Source organism: Gopherus evgoodei, chromosome 18 (assembly GCF_007399415.2).
Source record: "Gopherus evgoodei ecotype Sinaloan lineage chromosome 18, rGopEvg1_v1.p, whole genome shotgun sequence".
NCBI lineage: Eukaryota > Metazoa > Chordata > Testudines > Testudinidae > Gopherus > Gopherus evgoodei.
In genome coordinates this window covers 10,380,233-10,401,407 of record NC_044339.1, presented here as the reverse complement: position 1 = coordinate 10,401,407, position 21,175 = coordinate 10,380,233, and the positions used below count along the sequence as shown (strand labels likewise).

Genomic DNA, 21,175 nt, shown 5'->3' with positions numbered 1-21,175 from the left:
TCTCTAGCGCTGTATCTTCAATTTCTGCTTTATTGTTTATTTGTATTGAGCTTGCAGCTAGAAGCCCCAGTTAGGGGTCTGTACAAACATACAACGAAATGACATTCCCTGTCTCAAATGGCTGTTAACCTTTTAGTTTTCCTTTATTAAAAACACACCAACAACATGAAGGGTCATAATATGCTTGCCTCTGACAACTTTTCCTTTCTTTTTCCTAGAACTATTCATTGCCTTATATGTGGCAGACCCCGGAGTGCAAAGACCCAGACTCTGAATACTTTCAAGAAAACATTAATAAATGTTGCAGCAAATGCTCTCCAGGTAATGGATTTAGGTTATTTATGACTATTACTTTGCAAGACTAAATTCATCTGATTTCTGGATAAATGTGGTGCGCCTGCATCATTGAGAGAGCCAGAGGAGCTGCTGATTTTTTGCTGCTTTAATATACTCCCAGCCATAAGACCTTGTATTGTTGATCCTGAGACCGTAAGAAACGTACTGCAGGGCCTGGAGCCAGTTGCCTGAATTACTTCTGGCCAGGGTTTACCAAAGGGTTCATCCGGTTGGCTGAACCTTTGAATGAGTCTGGCGCCAAAGTGTTATCTTGCATGATTTGGGTCCTATGCCAGCTGCAGTGTGGCAGATTCAACTGTTTCATGGTGAGGCGTGGGGTTTCTTGGGAATTTGCTAGGTTCTTAAAAGTGAACAGATGTTGTTTCCCCTGCCAATTTTTTGAGAATAATCTTTTTATTAAAATATTTGTAAAAATGTATTTTCATACAAGGAAAATAACATATAAAACTAATTAAACCACTGGCACCGAATCGTCGCTCCCAATTTAACATTATTGGCCAATGTCAGCCCGAGTACAGTAATAGCAAATACACTGTTAAACCCTGTGTGGGGTACGATTTCGTATTTGTACAATATTATTAGGTACCATCTAGCTCTGGATAGATTCAGTTATTCTATAATTGTTCATTATGGAGTTAGGTGCCTTTTTCCTGTGAAGCATCTAGTGCTGATCACTTTTGAAGACAGACCACAGGGACCACTGATCTGATTTGCCGTGGCTTTTCCTATTGTTCCCAATTACGCCTACTAAGAAATGAGGCAAGTTACTAATGTCAAGCTAGGCCTCCACCTATACTCCAATGATATTTAGTAGTGACATCATCTTGGTAAGTATTTATTCAGCATAGAAAGCTTTCTTTTGATTGCAGGTGAAGACATTTTAGTTGCTGGTTGTTGTAATTGCCCATCATGTATTTAAAGTCCAGGGAGAGCTCAGAACGTTGGTGGGTATGTTGTCGTTAAAGAGTCGAGCCATCAGAGTTATTCTTACTCCCCTGGCATTTACCTCACAACATGCTGAGCAAATGTTCTTTGTCTCTGTAAGTGCAGAGTTCCTGTCAAAGAGATTTGGATGATTAAGCAGGAAACAAGCATGTGCTGAAGCAGCCTAAGTGGCTCGAATTGACCAAAAATGTCAAGAACTAACGTCTGGGTTTCCTGTGTTAGAAATGCAATGGAGGAAAATGTCATGATTCATAATTAAACCTTCACACTCTGGCAGTAAATAGCGATCAAGCTCCGGTGGCACCCTCTCCCCTTTTTAATAATATTTTGCAATAACAAGCCCAGGATTTGGGGCAATGCATAGGAAACTGAAAGTCTCTGTAGTTGTCGATATTTGTGAAGTTGAATGGAAGGATTTTTCATGTTGATTTTTATTTAAAAAAAAAAAAAGCCCAGATTTTTAAAGGTATTTACTCATTTTTGCCGTCAGCATTGCAAAGCCTACGTGATTTAGGAGCCTAAGCCACATTTTAAAGAAGGGACTTAAGCACTTTGGAGCCTAAATCCCATGAATTGTCAATGAGATTGAGGCTCCTAAATCAGTAAGATGTTACAATGCTGAGCACAGTGCTGCCTCTAAATGCCTTTTAAAAATCGGGGCCTAAGAACCTAAATCATTAACAGGATACGTGGAGCCAAATTAGAAATTGTAGATAAAATATTTGAAAACCAAATATTTGGAAATCATTTCCTGTGTTACTGAACTGCCAGGGCCTGGCTTCATGATTCCCGGCAACTCCAGTACATCACTAATCCCTAAAATGGAGATTCTCAAAGGAAGGGCCAAAACAAGCTATGAAGGCATTCTTGGCAACGCCTCATTGCTCCTCTCATTGAGCAAGCATGTCCTCCAGCGTGTTCCTGTATGCCGTGCTCCTGTACCAGATATGGACTGGTTACAGTGCTTCCCTGTGAGCAATACACACCAAATGTGTTCAGTGTAAAATCCTTCAGGGCGCAGCCTGTATGGCTGAGTTTAGCTGAAATCAGGTACAGTAGAGCTCGAACTGACCCGTCAACCACACCCCTCATATGGAACCGGAAGTACGCAGTCAGGCAGCAGCGGAGACAACAAAGCAAATACAGCACAGTACAGTGTTAAACGTAAATTACTGAAAAAAAAAAGGGGGGGAGAGTTTAAAAGAGAAATTTGACAAGGTTAGGAAACTTTGTGCTTGTTTCATTTAAATTAAGATGGTTAAAAGCAGCATTTTTCTTCTGCATAAACAACGAGGCGTCCGTGTGGCACCTTAGAGACTAACACATTTATTTAGGCGTAAGCTTTCGTGGGCTAGAACCCACTTCATCAGAGGCATGGAGTGAAAAATCAAGTTTCAAAGCTGCTGAGTTTTACCACCTCCATTCCTGAGGTGCTGGTAAGCTGAGGTTCTACTGTATGCCACACACAGCGCCACCTAGTGGCTGGCTAATATACAATTTAGCATTTCATTGCATCTCCCTTCAAGTTTTACATTCCTACCATTTTACAAAATTTACGCTATCCCACTGTTTCTGAAGTTCAGTATGGAACAATCTGTTAAGTGTCTCTGAGTTGTTTTGGTTTTCTAATTACATGTTCTGAATGCAGAGCAACTTCGTCATCTGGCATTCATTAGCTGCAATGACTGGTTGTGGTCTGTTTCGAATCCTTGAGTCTTCTTGTTCTGCATCTGCCATCTGTAGAGTTGGCTCTGTTGATTGTTCTTTCAGAGGAACAGACTGTAGATGTCAACAGTTTCTGTTGAACTCTCCGCTGTTGGACAGTCTTGATTACATATGATCTGACCTGATTTTTTTTTCCCCTCAACAGCTGGAGTTGTCCATTTTCCCTGCCCCTCCTCCATCCCCCCAGATTGAGAGGAACGCGGTCACCAGATTCTGGACTTGGCAGTTCTCTAATGAGTGACATCTGTTGTAAAAGTGTTTGCAAGCTCTCTTAGCCTTTTGTATCCAATTTTGCCACCTCTTCACATCGGGCCACTTTGGAGATCGATTTTTTCCCAAAGTTGGAACAGTAGTTTTGAGCTGTCGTCTCATCAGGAGTTGTGCCGGACTATATCGAGTAGCAGCTCTTGGTGTTGATCTGTAGCTCAGAAAAACAAAGAGTTAATCTTCCCGCTGTAGGATTTTATTGGCTGTCTGTACAGCTCTCTCAGCCTCTCCGTTTGCTTGTGGGTAATGTGGGCTGCTAGTAATATGATCAAAATCATATTTTGTTTCGAATGACTCACATTCTGCTGCAGTGAATTGTGATCCGTTTCCCATGACAAGTTGTTCTGGAATACTGAAGTGAGCAAAAGTGCACTTTAGTTTTCTCAGCAGCACTGCAACATGTTATGTCTTTCAAGTACGTTATTTCTGTTGGAAAAATAGTCCACGACTACCAGGTAATGATGTCCTCTGAATTCGCATAAATCTGTGGCTAGTCTCTTCCAATGTCTCTCTGGTAGAGGTGTTGTTGTTAAAGGTTCTTCGTGTTGTGTTGGTGTGTTAGTTCTGCAATGTTTTCATGGACATATTTCGTACTTTGTCCTTGCTGATGCCCAGCCACTGTACCGTCTGGTTGGCCATTCACAGTATTTAGTTAATCCTTAATGACCTTCGTGGATGAGGTTTAGGATTTCTCCTTTCATTTCATTTAGAATTATGATGCAGTTGTCTTTATTCATGTGTCCATTTGACTTGCTTAATTGTCTACGCCAGGGGTAGGCAACCTATGGCATGCGTGCCGCCTTCGGCACGTGAGCTGATTTTTCAGTGGCACTCACACTGCCTGGGTCCTGGCCACCAGTCTGGGGGGGCTCTGCGTTTTAATATAATTTTAAATGAAGTTTCTTAAACATTTAAAAAACCTTATTTACCTTACATACCACAATAGTTCAGTTATATATCATAGACTTATAGAAAGAGACCTTCTAAAAAACATTAAAATGTATGACTGGCACGTGAAGCTTTAAATTAGAGTGAATAAATGAAGACTCGGCACAGCGCTTCTGAAAGGTTGCCGACCCCTGGTCTAAGCACTGCAGAGTAGACTCTTTGTCATTTCCTTAGCATCCTTTAGATACTTGGCCAAGCCAGTTCTAATGTAACTTAGAACTTCCTAAACTTGCATGTCTGCCAAGGCTGCTTTTTGTAGCTGGTGTAGTCTCTTTTCTCACATTGGATCTGTATGCGTCCACAGCTTCCATGTACGCCGTTACAGCATCTTTGAACTCATGAGTAGTTGAGTGCAAAGCTGCGCTCCATGACAAAGAGTCCTGCAACGACCAGATTTTCCCCCAGAACTTATTAGCAATTGGGTTAAATCTCCTTAACCTTATCGATAGACGTTACCGCCTTAATGATGGTCCTTGATCCAGGATTTTTCCACTGATGAGGGTTACAGCAGTTTGTGGTGTGTTGTCAGTGTAAATGAATCCAATCCACACAGATAGCTGTAAAATTTCTCCCGTGTCCATACGGTTGCCAGGCACTCCTTTTCAGTTGGTGCGTCGTCTTTTTTGCTTCTGTAAGTGTGCAAAATGCAAATGGCTTCCACTCAGAGCTGTGTTGTTGCAACAGTGCTGCATGTAGGCCATTGCTGCCTGCATTGTCACTGACCCCCATTGTGGGTTTTATACCCTCGTAGTACTTGAGAAGTGGAGCTGTTGAGATCATTTCTCTTACCCTATTGAAGGCAATGTCTTGATTTCCCTTTTCCCCCCTCGGCACCAAGATGTGTTGGACTTTAACAGTTCATTCCATAGTTTTGTCACTGTAGAAAGGTCTTGCAGGTTTCAGCTAAGGTAATTTACCGTGCCCAGTACATGTTTCTGTTCTGGTATGTTCACTGGTGCATTCAGTTCTTGAATTGTTTTTCTTTCTCAGGACTGGTTCCATCTTTGTTTATTGTCTGTCCCAGAAACTCCATTTAGGGTAGGTGGAAAACGCACTTTTCCATGTTTTGTTTGTGTCCAGAATGACTTATTAGCCCTCAGGACTTTGTTGATGGTTTTGTTATATTCCTCCATCAAAGAGCCATAGATTGAAATATCATCCGTGAAAACTACAACTCCATTTGTGTTCATTAACAGTTCTGCCATCTTTCTTTGGATATGTTCTCTCACAACTGCTTCATTAAGTCTTATAAGTTCCACACATTTGTATTCTTCCATTTTTCTTTATAACTGGTACCACTGGGGCACACCTCTTGGGCTGAGAGAGATTGGCATAATGGAGACAATCTGCTGCATTCTCATTAACTCAGTTTCCACTTTAGGAAGTAATGGGCTAGGAATCCTGTGAGGTGTATGTACGCTGTATGGTTCAGCATTGTCTTTTAAGGTTATTTGTACTGAATCTCAGAAGTCCAGTATCACCAAATATTCCATCAAGTTCTTCCACCTCTCTCAAATGGCTGCCATGCTGTGGCTGAGACGGCGGTTGCTCTGTGATCCTTTTGATCACATGCACCCTGAATGCAAAGCTTTTGTCTTGGCTCAAATTCTTTGCTAAATCAGTGCCTTCATATTTGTAAGGTGCTTTGAGATCCTTGAAAGGTACCAGATAGTTGTATTAGATGTCACAGATCATCAAACTCTGCCCTTGAGTAAATGTTTGCAACTCCTGCTTAAATCAATGGGACGTGAGTATATATATATCTGTGGTAATTCTAAGATATCTATCAGCTTGGTATCCAAGTGCCATACAAAAACAAGAAGTATCTTAGGTCAGAATTTGGTACAATATATATTGCAATATTTAGGAACAAGAGGATGATGAGTTGAGGTTGCTGTGGCATTTCTTCGCTTGTATCCTTTAATGTCTCAGTCTCACCATTATTTTAACATCTATGTTGTGGTTATCTAAACTTCTTCATGTTTCTTTTAATCAACGAGCAAACAGGATGATGATGAAGGGAAATCGGTGCCACAGCTATGAACGAAACTTACCAGTGCAATTCCTACTGAGTCATTCCAAGCAGACTTTTTCATTGTTTATTTTGCAGGTTACCGTATGCTTCACAGCTGCAGTAGCAGTGCTGACACAGAATGTACACCGTGCGATGAAAACATGTATACAGCGCTCTGGAACAGAGCTCGGCGTTGTCTTGGCTGCTCATCCTCCTGCAATACGGGTATGCTGAAGTCATTGCCTGGGATGCTTATCCCTTTTCCAGCTCTGTTTTGTTTTAGGGATGCTGAGAATGAAAAGATAGATCTAAATGATACTGTAGAGGTGAAACTCACTTTGGTGTTGAGAGCCTACACAAAGATGCCTGTGCACCATTTAAGTCTCACTTCAGCTCTGTGTTGAAGGCAGGAGTGGTGCGTAGGCTTTGCATTGGGCATCTGCTCAGAGGTGAAGTTCATTCTAGATGAATAGCACAATCCAGAAGGAATTTACTGCCTGGAAATGGTACTAGTGGTCTGCTTCTAGGTTTGGTTTGGTTTAACCTGATTTTCTATCTTCTACATAATTTGGGGGGGGGGGGGGCGTTGTCTTTCTGTCACCTGGCTATTCCAGTGCAAATTTTCATTATACAACAATTTAAATATAAATAATATCCTAGAAATCAAAGAGGGAAAAGATTTCGCCATCACTTATCCATCCCCGTCACAGGTTTGTTTATTCTGAATAATTTGGCATCAGACTGATATTCCTGGAGACTGAACTTCTCTGTTAGTCACAAAATTGGTACCACATGTTCAGTTTCTCCTTACACTCTTCAGCCAATATTGCTAGAACCCTGACTTGAAGGGGCTGCCTGAGCAATGAGGGGAAACTTCAAGGGGGAGGGATAGCTCAGTGGTTTGAGCATTGGCCTGCAAAACCCTGGGTTGTGAGTTCAATCCTTGAGGGGGCCATTTAGAGAACAGGGGTAAAAATGTGTCTGGGGATTGGTCATGCTTTGAGCAGGGGGTTGGACTAGATGACTTCTTGAGGTCCCTTCCAACCCTAATCTTGTATGTATGATATAGGTCCCGTGGTCCATTCACTTCTTGGCCTCCAATAATTAACACCAGCTGTGAGGGTGACTTGTGATGTTCTTGTATTGGTTTTGTTTTTCATTTGCTCTGCAGTTCAGGCAGCAGAAGGATATTGGCTCAGTCCATCACAGGGTGCACAATGTAATCGCTGGTGACTGTAGGTTGGAACAACAGTCTGTTCTCCCATTGTATGCAACTCCTAGTGGGGGTAGTGAGGGGGAAAGTAATGCTCTCATTCACTTCACTAGCAATTAGGAGGGAGGGGAAGCAGCATAAAGACGAAGGGGCCTGGTGCAAATCTTGTTGTGGCAATGGGAGTCATTGTTGTCCGTGAGCTTTGGGTTAGGCCTAAAGGGAGCAGGCAAATGTGACAAAACTGGCTAATTGCAGATGTCTACAGTGTGATCTGTAGTGCTCCATGTCCCAGCATTGCTCTCAGATACCGTAGTGATGGGCAGGTAGATAGAGACAGACGGGATGCTGTGCTGCTTTGCGAGCCACCTGGATGCAGATGAAGCATTGTGTTTTAGGAGCTACAGCCTGCATAGGCCTCATCTCCATAATAAAAAATGAGGGCATTTGCATTTTGCTCCATATTATGCGAATGAGGTGCAGCCCTTTGATCCCTGGCAAGTGGCCAACATGACCCTTGGGCAAAGTGTGGGCAGCCCCAGGCCTGATCCAGCGTCCATTGGACCAAAGCACCGGTGGTGCCCGCAGCCGTATGCACATTACACACAGCACATACCATTGGCAGGGGTGCCCAGGGCTTGGGCTGCTGGAAGTATGGCGAGGCCGGTCTGCTCTCCGAGGGAAAGCCCCGATGCTGCACTAGGGTCATCTGAGCGGCGTCTCGGGCTCCCTCCTGAATAGCACTGTGACCCCCCAATGCCACAGGTTGCAAGACCCCTCACTCAGTTTTCCGCCCCCCCTGCTCCCCCCTCCCACACTCGGCAGTGCTGAGGAGCAGCAGCACCGCCCATTCAGGTTTGGCTCCATGGCCCCTTCATCATGGTGGGTGAGGTCAAAACAGAGTGAGTGGCATTGCCACCTGGTGCACAGGTGTCCCAGTGCTGACAGGAGGGGATGTGGGGCCACGTGCCTCCTCCCAACCTGAGTGGGCCATGGAGCAGCTGGCACTTCTCCTCCTTGCCGCTACTGTGAGGCCAGCTCGTACACCAGCGCTCCTCCCAAGGGGTCTGCCCAGCCTCATCCCACTGCCCACAACTGCTGAGCCCTCAGGACTCGCTCAGTGACAACCTCAAGACGGCTGCAACTATAGGGAACCGTGATGATGTCCCATGCAGGGGAGCCAGCCAGGAGAGAGATGGTGGGGAGCCCTGATGAGGGTGCGGGGAGGACAAGAGGGGGCTCAGCTGTGTGTACTATGTGAAAAATGTCTGGGCGACCCCTTCAAAGCACTGTATTAAATGCTATGTTTTCCTCTCACTTTGAGGTATATTTTCAGCTGTTCTGGGCCCTGTCCTCTCTTTGTATTGAAAAGTGGGTAATGAGAGGCACAAGAGCTTAGATTTATGGCTGCCGTTCAACTGTGGGTATCCACTTCTAAGTGTAAATTTTGCAAATGCAAATTGCGCCTGTACAAGAGAGGTCACTCTTTAGAAAATGTGCACACAACGGCAAAACTCATTGCAAAATCTTCCTTTGAAGAGGAATCTAAGCTTGCTAGTACCCTGCTGCAAAATAATTGACCTTCACTTCCATTATGTACTAACAGTTAGTGAGGACTGTCACTTTAATTCTTCCTTATATCATCACAATTTGCGTTATTGTTTTTGGAATTAGGATTAATGCAGACTCAAGAATGCACAAGGACCCATGACAGAATCTGCAGCTGCCCAGCTAACACCTACTGTGCTTCAAAACAAAGTCACGGTCGCTGCCTGCTTTGTAAAGCACACAAGACGTGTAGAAAAGGCTATGGCGTTTCCAAACCAGGTAAATTAACTTTGAGTGAGCAGTTTCCATGTACAAAGAATTATTGGATGAAGCGTGAGTGTTTTTGCTACTTGTCTGCCCATAAAAATAATTGCTGATCCACCCTGAACACTATACATTACAGAAATATTTTCCTTTGATCGTCTAAATTATTTTCTTAGGTATTTCTAGCGCATCCATCATAACAGTATCTATGCACCACATACAGCATTAGGAATCACAATAGAGTTGTCTGGGCAGGGGTAGGATATATGGTTCCCTCTTCTCACAGCTGCATGTTTCAGCAAAGCTCTCCCTATCTCTCTCCACTCTTTGCTTTATTATATTGCTCTGTTTTGCGATTTGCTCCATGTGTGTGACTCGTAGAACCGTAGAACTGGAAGGGACCTTGAGAGGTCATCTAGCCCAGTCCCCTGCACTCAAGGCAGAAATATGTATTATCTAGACCATCCCTGACAGGTGTTTGTCTAACCTGCTCTTAAAAATCTCCAATGATGGAGATTCCACAACTTCCCTGGGCAATTTATTCCAGTGGTTAACCACCCTGACAGTTAGGAAGTTTTTCCTAATGTCCAACCTAAACCTCCCTTGCTGCAATTTAAGCCCATTGCTTCTTGTCCTATCCTCAGAGGTTAAGAAAAACAATTTTTCTCCCTCCTCCTTGTAACAACCTTTTATCATGTCCCCTGTGTCTTCTTTTCCATACTAAACACGCCCAATTTTTTCAATCTTCCCTCCTAGGTCATGTTTATTAGACCTTTAATCATTTTTGTTGCTCTTCTCTGGACTTTCTCCAATTTGTCCACATCCTCACCGAAATGTGGCATCCAGAACTGGACGCAATACTTCCGGAGTAAAGCGGAAGATTTACTTCTCGTGTCTTGCTTACTACACTCCTGCTAATACAGCCCAGAATGATGTTGGCTTTTTTTGCAACAGCGTCACACTGTTGACTCATATTTAGCTTGTGATCCACTCTGACCCCCAGATGCCTTTCCACATTGCTTCTTCTTGGCAGTCATTTCCCATTGTATATGTGTGCAACTAGTTGTTCCTTCCGAAATGGAGTACTTTGCATTTGTCCTTATTGAATTTCATCCTGTTTAGTTCAGACCATTTCTCCAGTTTGTCCAGATCATTTTGCATTTTAATCCTATCCTCCAAAGCATTTGCAGCCCGCCCCGGTTTAATATGATCTGCAGACTTTGTAAATGTACTCTCTATGCCATTCTCTAAGTCACTGATGAAGATATTGAACAGAACCTGACCCAGAACCGATCCCTGCAGGACACCACTCGTTATGCCCTTCCAGCATGACTGTGAATCGCTGATTATTACTCTCTGGGAATAGTTTTCCAACCAGTGCCACCTTATAGTAGCTCCATCTAGGTTGCATTTCCCTAGTTTGTTTATGAGAAGGTCATGCGAGACAATATCAGAAGTTTTACTAAAGTCAAGATTTACCATGTTTAGATTATAGAAGATCTCCTGGTTAAGCCAGGCTGGTCTCTTGCCATACTTCCGATCTTTCCTACGCAGTGGGATAGTTTGCTCTTGTGCCTTTAATAATGTCTCCTTGAAAAACTGCCAACTCGCTTCTATTGTTTTTCCCCTTAGACTTGCGTCCCATGGGACCTTATCTACCAGCTCCCTGAGTTTGCTAAAGTCTGCCTGTTAGCATTAGGCCTGTATGCTGCTCAAATCCCACTTATGATCTCAAAATAGGGCGTAGGGTTGATTTAGGTGAAGAATAAACTTTGTGGTGGCCCACTGCACAGTGTACACGAGTGAATTTCACCCTGCTGTAGATGGTTCTGCATTTTCCTAGGCTCCTATGACAGTGTAGCTGTCTCAAGATGGCTTAAGAATCTCAGAACAGGTGGATTTATTTCTGCAATCCTGTTTTCAGTAGGAGTTCTTCCTGAGTCAGGAGGGAGTAAAAATGACAATATTGTAGTTTCCACACAGGTATCATGTCACCCATCAGTAAAACGTAGCCACATCTTGGGTGGAAGACGGCAGTCACAACTGTTGTTACATTGATTTATAAAGTGCATATTGCCATGGGTATCTGCAAAGCAACACTACCCTATGATTCAGGACAAAAAGTGAAGAATATCTAACATGATAAAACATTCAGGGGAAATTTTAGATGAGTCAGCTGGATTTACTAAGAAGAAGTCATGTGGCCAGGACTCTGAGGCTAACACACTTATCTTGTCAAAGCTTCCGTGGGATGTTTAATGAACCCAACCTGAGAGATGGCACTTCCAGCAGCACAGTGCCCCTAAAACTATATTGAATATTTTAATATTCTTTTAGGACGAAAGTCATCCCTGTGCAGAGGGCCAGCCCAAGGCCCATGAATTACTTAAGCTCTGTTTTGAATGATTAAGTGATATGTGAGCCTTGTGCTGTCTCTGCACAGGGAAGAAATTTCATTCTTAACAATCGAAATGTTAATGTTTGTAGAATGGAGACAGTCATTATTTTTAATAGTGACTTGCACTATAGTGCCTTCCCTCTTTGCTGCCTATTGCTGTGAGCTGTATTGTTTTAAGTGGCACTGAAGTGTGACTGTGGGATGTAGTACATGACTCTCAAACCGTACGTTTCCCAGCAGCTTCATATTGCAGAGCTTTCGTTTCATTCTGCAATCTTCCTTCCTCATGCCAGGCAGCGGCAAGGGCTTGTTGTTATGATCCTGTCTCCACTTGCGAAATATGCGTCCTCCGTTTCGGTCGTTCCTGCTTACAGAACATTATTTGGATTGCATCAAGGCTTAGATGGTATTTTAAATTTTGTGCCTACCTTGATTGGCCCCAGAATGGTGGTGAATATACTGATGGGAAGAAAAAGCATCATACCCAGAGGCTGCTAGGGAGTGGGGGCTAATTTTTTATGGTTGCCAACCGCTGCAGTCCTTACTCAAGTAAAACTCCATTGACTGGATTAGGAGTTTTGTATGATTAAGGATTGGCAAAGACTGCAGGGTTTGGCTTTTAATGCCATGTTTTAAGTGTTCCAGTTGATTCCAAGTAACTCTTTGAAAAATATCGTAGCCCTCAAGGTCATAGAGATAACAGCCCAATTAATCTTTCCTTCTGTAACTGGGCAGCTTTTGGGATGCTTGGCTGAGAGGCTGTCAAAGCTAGCGCTTTTGTTTACTGTCTCCTTAAGATTTCCAGGATCTGTATGACCCACCTAAAACTTTGATTCACTTGGCGTTTCTCAACAAGTGACTAACTGGCAACTTTTGGAAATATTTGTTTAAAGGAACAAACATTACGAATACAGAGTGTTTCCCCTGCCCTCCCGGCACTTTTTCAGATGAAGAATCCTCAACTGCCTCCTGCAAACTGCACAGAGTGTAAGTCCCCGATTTGCCCTTTCTGATTTAGCAAGACATCAGCCTGTAATTGTGTCCAGGGGTGGTTTTGTTTTTAAACCCTCTCTTGTTTCTTGCAGCTGTCAGTCAGTGTCTGTTGCAGGAAGCAACACAAGTGACACAGTCTGCAGTGACTCCGAGGTAGATGTTGCTGTCATAGCCACATCTCCTCACACTACCACACGCAGCACTGGCCTGCCTATAGCAGCAAGCTCCATAAAAACCGAGGCCGTCCAGCAAGGCCTTTCTTCTGATGTCTCTCAGACCATTGGTGAGCTATTGATTTAAGTTCATGTTTTTTCCGTTCAGGAAGTGAGGTGATGCATAGGTGTTTCTTTGCTGATCACTTATGAAATCATTTGCAAATGCAAACTTGCAATGCCTGCGTTCCGTTGGAGGAGTTCAAAAGGGCTTGCTTAGACTGGTTTGTACATTTTTTTTCCAAAATATTTACCCAGCTGTAGTACACTGCAGCTCTCTTGTGACTTGGCAAATTTCCTCCGGGGCCCAGTGTCAGGTTATGTGCTGTGTCTCCTGAGAGATGCAGCCCAGGAGGAGCAAGTGCAAAGGTGTAATGCCTAGAGTCTGGGCTGCTATAGGGGCCGAAATCATCTCTGGCTTAACAAGCTGCCTGGGAGTCATTCTGACGTATGGCAGTCTTACCCAGATGCCTATGACCAGCTTAGACTCTCCGTAGTATTGAACACCGTGGGGATGCTCTCTCCTACTGGCATATCTTTTACGCTGAGGCCTCTGTGTGTATAAGGGCCAACGTAGGGCTGCTTATGTCAGCCCTATGCCTCTACTGCACCTGAGGAAGTCTCCTAGCCCATTGTGGCTCCCTGATGGGTGGTGTGTGGGCCAGAACCCATCCCTCACTTTTCAAGATTATGGGAAAGTCCAAATTTAATGAGCCAAGTGAGATCAAAATAAGATATTTTGTATCTATCAGCCAAAACCAGTGCTCTCGGTTAAACTTAGATGCACAACTGATGTGTGTGATATTTAACTCTTATAGTAAAGGAGAACCAAAAAAAAATTAAAAATCACCAGTTTTTACCAGTACTGCTTAGATCTGTCCGCCAAATTACTTTTCTTGTTTTCTGTAGGTATAATAGTAGGACTGACGTCTCTAGTACTCATAGTAGTTGCAGGGGTTGCCTGTTGCATTGTTTCTAGAAAAAGAGGTAAGATTAATGGAATGGAAAAAAAAAATTAAAAAATTGGAGATATACCTATCTCCTAGAACTGGAAGAGACCCCGAAAGGTCATTGAGTCCAGCCCCCTGCCTTCACTAGCAGGACCAAGTACTGATTTTTGCCCAGATCGTGCCCTCAAGGATTGGGCTCACAACCCTGGGTTTAGCTGGCCAGTGCTCAAACCACTGAGCCCTCACTTGGCAGCATCTGTAAGCTTAGATATATAAATGCTAGTCTCGTATCCACAATATTCAGTATGTATTTGGGGTGAAATTCTTCCCTGCATGGAAGGCTGGCATGAGACCTGTGCACTGCTGAAGCCTCATATAATCCCTCGTGTCTGGGATACAGGCCTGTAAGCCTCCAGTGTTCCCATGAAATCCAGCACTTGTGCAGCAAAAACACTGCCACTGCAGTTTGTGAAGTATTTTATGCTGCAAAATATAATTACACGACATTATTAATTGTTGTTTTACTTAATTATTAAGGCCATGATTTTGATTGTGATCAGCACTCTTTGTTCTTTCCGCTGGAGAGTGCTGATTATTTAATCCCACTGATTTTTTTGAGAATCCACTTTGTCTACTGCACCTGTCCCAGACTCTAGGCCCATTGCAGAGTGAATAGAAAGCAAATGTTTGATAACATTTTAAAGCAGGGTACACAATCAGGTCTGCTCCACCCACAGATGATACAAGAACAAAATAAAATGCAGACCTCTTGCAGGCACCATATCCCCGTTTAGTTGAAGTGCAGCTCTTTTGTAATTGATAGTACTTGGTGTTTTTGTTTTTAATTTTAACTTTCTTTTCTCACTTGCAACCTGATTTGGTTCTTGTCCAAATGAAGCTCCTGATTTGGTGAGTATCAGTTCATTCCTTCTTCCCTGCTGCCCCTTTTCATTAATTCATGTTTTATAAATTCATGCAAAACCAATATCTGTTAAAAATATAATACAAATGAATAGCTGAAAAATATAGCTGGAGAGGTAAGGGGAGTGGGTTGCCCCGTGAACAAGTTAGAGCCTCAGATGCACCAGTTTGCAGTGGCTTTGTGGTGGTCAATATGCCAGTGGGATCACCAAGGGGTCACTAAAGTTTTCTTCAGGCCCCTAAGAACAGACCTAGGACCTAAGGGGTCAGACCATCACCTGGTGTAAGTTGTTGTGGCACCATTGATGTCAGTGAAACTATGCCAATTGACAACAGCTAAGGATCTGACCCAACCAGTGAAATAAAGCCCTGTTCTTTATTTCAACCTACTATCTTCTTTTCTTGTTAAAAGTTTCACAAAATATGACCTTTTGCCATTTTCTGTAACCGTCCCAGCCCTTCGTGTGTCCTCAGAAGCAGCCTGACAAAAGGCCACGAGATACAGGAGCACAGAGCGCCAGTGGTCCTAAGCAGGAGGAGCAGCATCTCTTAGAAACTCCTGGGTCAAGCAGCAGCTCTTTGGACAACACAGCTTCAGGAATCAGTATAATAAGTATTAAGAACACAGAAAAGAAAGAAACCGAGAGAACGCAGCAGAGACGTACGACCTCAGAAGGTTGTAATCATCACAGTGGAGCCAGACCCAGCTCTGCAAGCTCAGGTAAGAGTCTATCGAAAGGTGAACATCAGAGCCCTCTGGTATTTTATTATCATTCTTTTTGAACATAGAGAGTGCTGCAAATGGAAATAGAATTTTAAGATACAAGACAAGAGGTGGGAGTGTATGGAGACGGTTGATGAGAAGGAGGGAGGAGTGACTGCTTGAAGAAATAGGATTGGGAGACTAGAGATGCTGGACGGGTGTGAACAGAATGTTATAGGCTGTTGCTTCTTTGGCCTGAGCAGTTAGCCAATATCTGAGGCCCTTGCAGGTTTGTTTTTGGTAGGAAGAGAAATTGATGATATGAGTCAGCGTTTTCTTGGATGCAATCCTGTTTGTTGAGGAAGAATGTACACTAAGTCCTGTCTCCCTGAACACACTAGGATCAAACGATAGGCAGTTTCCTTGTTCACCATTTTCAAGTCTGCCCCTTCAGCCATTTCCGTGGCTAACAAGTTCTGTCCCTGTTCCCTCTCAGGGCCATGCTCACAGCCGCCTCCCTCACTGTCTGCTGGCGTTCTCCTAAAAACACCCACCCCCACACCCACCTACCTTCAATCAGTATTCTAGCAGGGAACCCCTCAGATCACATGGCTTAGCTAATCAGGCTTCGCCATGTGGCCTAGTGCCTTGGGTAGTAGCCTCCTTTTGTTTCCAGCTATCATTACATAAAGGGACATTTAATCGCTCCTTCCATTTAGCCTGAAAGAAGGGGGCCTGTTAGCTTTTAACCATGTCCTTGGTTGTGTATATATCAAAGTATGGCTTGTTGGCAGCCGTTAACATCTTCCAGAAAAAACACAGACAAAGGGGGCAGCATAACTGTAGGTATTAAACTGAGAGTGGGAAAAGGAGACAAGGGGGCAATAAAGCAAGAAGACTGGGAAGAGTGTAGGGAATGAGATGGGGAGTAGGGAAAAAAATTCAACAAATATCCAGGGTGTCAAAAATGATCCAATGACTCTGAATATTTTTTGTTGCCCCAATATCTTTACGGATTATATCCAAAGAATTAGTGTTAAAAGAACAGGAGTACTTGTGGCACTTTAGAGACTAACAAATTTATTTAAGCATAAGGTTTCGTGGGCTACCGCCCACTTCATTGGATGCATGCAGTGGAAAATACAGTAGGCACACACACACACACACACACACACAATGAAACAAAGGGTGTTACCATACACATTCTAACGAGAATGATCGGTTAAGGTGCCGCAAGTACTCCTGTTCTTTTTGCGGATACAGACTAACACGGCTGCTACTCTGAAACCTGTTAAAAGAACATTAAGGTTGCAAGGGCAAGCACTTAGTAGTTAGGAAATTCCAGAATTAAGGTTGCTTGTGCAGAATTAAGGTTTCCCTAACCTAATTATTGAAAACAGCTGAAGTATTTTAGCTGAAATTTTCCCCAAAAATTCAGCCTGGGGCAGACACCTGGCATGAAAATTTTAGTCCAAACAGTTAAAGGTTGGCAAAGCTATAAGCCACTGAAAACAGGACCTTGTAATGGAAAGTGTTTTGGTAACCTTAACTCTAGGGGTGTGTCTACACAGCAAACAAACATCCACGGCTGATCTGTGTCAGCTGACTTGGGCTTGGGAACTGTTTAATTGCTATGTAGCTGTGCAGGCTGGGGCTGCAGCCCGGGCTCTAGGACCCTGCAAAATGGGAAGGTCCCAGAGCTCTGGTCAAGCCTGAACATCTACACTGCAGTTAAGCAGACTCTTCACCTGAGCCCTGCGAGTCTAATTCAACTGGCTTGGGGCAGCCTCGGGTATTTAATTGCAGTGTAGACGTACCCTAGGTGGTGCTACCAACTCTGCCTATAGTAAGAGAAGGAAAGAGATTCAATCTACGTAGTCTGTTTTAAAACTTATAACTTTTTCTTAAGTCATTAAACTGGATAAAGAATCTTCTTATCCTGCTGTAGGTTTCACTTTTCCACTTTTAATTTTTGTTTTCTGTTTGTTTCACAGAGCATTCTGCTAGTGGAGGAACGCAGGTGAACGTAACTTGTATTGTTAACTTGTGTAATTCAAACCACAGCCCACAATTTGCAGAGCCGACCACTTCAGCCACCACGGGTCATGAAAATGTTCCCTACTGCACTCCAACAGAGGAAGAAATTCCCCTTTCTAAAGAAGAAAACCCTTTGAAAAGAGAATCTGAAATTCAAATCTCAGTGGAAGCTGCAGATAGTTTACCTCCAAGCTTACCGTTTCCAGAAGTAAAGCCATTTCCTCTGAGTGTTCAAGATGCAGGGATGAAAAATAGCTAAAGAAGATGACAGATCAGATATTGATCAATAAAACTCTAAGCAGCTTCTGATCTGCTAAAATAAACAATGCGTTAAGAATAGCATTCTTACGGAGACTTAAAATCAAAAATGTATAAAGATATGGAGAGATGCTGAGCCTTTTAAAAATGTTTTAGCCTTCTGATATGTAATGGCTTTAAAAGTTGAAGGAAGATCTGTGCAGAAGTCACTGTTATTTTTAAAAGCGTTCTTTTTCTTTTCAATTTTATTAGTTTGTTTATCCATTGAATTGTCACGTGTAAGCTTCCTTCTGTCGTGCCTTTACCACGTGTCTTGATCCTGGCCTAGAGGGATCTCCTCTGCAGCTGAAAAGGAAGTATATTCAGTCTTTGTGCTTGTTCAGTCACTGACCTATCTGCTGAGTCTGCCTCCAGGATGCCATTTAGGGATAATGATGGGATTTTTCATTCACACATCCCATTGGCTAAGAACAGGACTAAGACCAGCATTCCATGAGAAATGAGTTGGTGACCAACTGTCCAATGCTGTTGATTTAGTCACATGTTTTTATGGCATCAGATTATACCATTTCCCATCTGATCTACCCACCTCTCAAAATATTCACTTTTTTTTTTTAAGGGATGTATGCTTCAGATATTTCCTTCTGTCCTTGATACTTTTTGCTGCTGTTTTTTCTTTCTCTCTCATACGGTGGAGGCATATCTGTTCTCTAAGATTTATGTGTACTGGAGGGTAAAAATCTTTTACATTAGCTTTTATATTAGACTACAACTATTCTATTCAACAATAGCAAAAATGCACTTATTTTTGTGTCAGCTGTACATATTTAATATATTTTTTTAAAAAGAAAATATGTATTAAGTAGAACTTGTAACATCAAAGTAAGTAATTGTCAATCAAAGGGCTGTCATGTTTGTGCCATGGTTGATTTCATGCTGTTAGCTGGCTGACTCTTGAGGTTTGTCAGAGAGAATGGTGTGTGCCAAATATTTTCCTCTACATTTCAATTAATAATGGTGAAGACCCAGGCAAATACATATTTCATACAACTCATCCTGGTTGACCCCAGGAAACGGTGAAAGGCTGAATGGAACCTCAGAACCACAAAATCAGCTGTTTGTGATTATGTCGTCCTCTAGCAGCTGATCTGCAAGGAGATGGTACTCCTTACTGACAACTAATGGAGACTTTTCTTTAGCGCCAGTGGCAGAAGTCTGCGCTTTTGTTTTGGGATTGTACTTCCCATAATCATGTTGCACATGTGTGGGTTAACCAGCAACTGTGATGTCTGCATTCAAACATAAATTTGTTACAAAGTGTGAGAGTCAGATTCCGGCTAAGTCAAACTGGGGTATGAATTCTGTCCTTTATATTAAAACACCTGCAAATCCTATTGGAGCTACTCAAGAGTAACAGAATGCAAAATTTATTCCAGAGGCTTTAGGCTGAAGAAGAATGTCTTTACGTAGCTTTCATTCAACAGCTGTGCTGAAGAGCAAGTGTGCTTTTACACTTCCACCTAAACTTTCAGGATTATCCTCTGTGGCTGTGGAGGTTTAGAGGTGAAACGTGCTGAACTATATTTTAACTTGCATTTGAGAGTATGCTCTGAAATGACTTAGCATATGGAAACACTGAAATTAATCCAAAACCACAGAATTTACGCTTACATAGGACTTGATTGCACAGCTGGATGTTTCCAGCAATGTGCTGAATATCTGTATCTGTTGCTCATTACTTCCAAGAATTGGGTCTGTATTGAAACAGCAGCCCAAAGGAAAAATCGGGTTCAGCCATTGCAGTTAATTTTATATTATGCAGCTGCATGGTGGCATAAAAATCCTATGTATTCATGTAAATATTATCAAAGAAATTTGTTTACTTAGTCATTAGCTATGTATAAAAAAGTAAAAATCTGTTTTTCATTTTTATAATTTATGTATAACTTGAATTCTCCTGTCCTGTTCTTTCTAGTAAACAAAGTGCCTTTATGTTTTCTTTTGTTTTTAAAAAATTAAAAAACTTACTATTTGTTGATTTCATTTGTATCCAAAACATTACTTTTGGCTCTTTTTTTTTTTATCATTATTGCCTAAGTAAAGCAGGTTTGATCAAGTTCAGTCTCATCTACCACTTTCTAAATGTTGGTACTAGTTTGAAATTAAGTAGGATGTAGTAAAAAGCCATTCATCTTGAATTTCAGAGAAGATAAGTGAAGCCGCGATCCTGCAATCTGTTCTGTGCCCTATTCCCACCCAAACTCCCATTGACTGCAGTGGTAAATGTGTGTAGCTGTGTGGAACTCATTGCAGGATGAGGGGCCTTAGTGATTATATCAGAAGACACAGTGTATGGAATGGTGCACAAAAATCCCAATGTCCTATACTGTATGTAAACAGGCCTGTATAAATATTTATTACAACCAACCCCTGATGATTGACCTACAAAGAGGCTGGAAATCGGTATGCTACTGCCACCTGGTGGAGAATCTCCTTTTATCTCCTGTTGGAGAGGTCTGTGCTTTTACAGGGTGAAGAACCAGAATTCTATTTCCGGCTTCTCACAGTGCTGATATACAGAAAGTTGTCCCTGTGTATGTGGCCACAACAAATTGTTACAAAGGGTCACTGCCCCATAAAACTGATTTTACATATAAGTTACTTAGGAGTGTCATAAAAAGTGACTGTATTTTATCTGAAATTTATTTACAGGAGTTACCAGTTGTGCTATGGGTTACTCTTTTAAGATTCAGTCCTGCAAAGTGCTGAGCAATATGGGCTGATTCCAGAAAGTACATGTTTAACTATAGGCTCCTGAGCAGTCTCACTGAAAGTAGTGGGAGTCTCTTGTCTTCAGCAGGCATTGAATAATGCCCTTAGTGTCTGTTTGGGGGATGATGGAGGGAATATCCTTTCAACATGAAGCCATGCTAGAGATGGGTTTCCGACATTATCAGATACTAACTTTTTGTTTCACTTGTTTCCTTGAGGAAACATTTATTGTGTCTAAAACATGTTCCTTATGTGGCATCTCTTGGCTCATGACCATTATCAAATCAAGTGCTATTAAGGAACATTTGATCATACTGAAAATGTTTTGAAGCAAAAAATGTAGTTTCACACACTTTTGAAATTGTATCACATTGTGTGGTGGCCTCCCTTACAAATAAAATGTACCTTGCATTTTCCATAGCTATCCTTTGTCCTTGAAATGTAGGTGGTTCCACTGGTGCACTCATTGATGAACATCTCTGTTACACACACAGTGGTATACAACTCACGTGATATGGATATATGCCTCTGGTACACACTTAGTGGTTGCACTGGGTGAGTTCCTATTGTGTGGGTGCGCACTTACTGGTGGAGTTGCTGCCTCTTGTGATTTAATCACAAGTCTTGCAATATTTATTATTTTTCTCTAATGT

The 21,175-nt window shown here is 42.5% G+C and overlaps 1 protein-coding gene across 4 annotated transcripts in view; it reads left to right on the top strand.

Moving 5' to 3' along the window:
• TNFRSF1B (TNF receptor superfamily member 1B) overlaps positions 1 to 18,932 on the top strand; it is a 39,016-nt gene extending 20,084 nt beyond the window's left edge. For 2 of the 4 annotated variants that reach the window (XM_030537757.1, XM_030537759.1), the window contains exons 2-10: positions 219 to 321; positions 6,353 to 6,481; positions 9,141 to 9,293; positions 12,570 to 12,663; positions 12,762 to 12,952; positions 13,791 to 13,868; positions 14,730 to 14,740; positions 15,209 to 15,473; positions 17,450 to 18,932. In XM_030537757.1, the coding sequence (XP_030393617.1) occupies positions 219 to 321; positions 6,353 to 6,481; positions 9,141 to 9,293; positions 12,570 to 12,663; positions 12,762 to 12,952; positions 13,791 to 13,868; positions 14,730 to 14,740; positions 15,209 to 15,473; positions 17,450 to 17,751 (1,326 nt within the window). In that variant the 3' untranslated portion in view covers positions 17,752 to 18,932. The remainder of the gene's footprint in view (positions 1 to 218; positions 322 to 6,352; positions 6,482 to 9,140; positions 9,294 to 12,569; positions 12,664 to 12,761; positions 12,953 to 13,790; positions 13,869 to 14,729; positions 14,741 to 15,208; positions 15,474 to 17,449) is intronic. The other 2 variants (XM_030537758.1, XM_030537760.1) reach the window with 2 other exon arrangements.
• The last annotated feature ends 2,243 nt before the right edge of the window (positions 18,933 to 21,175 follow it).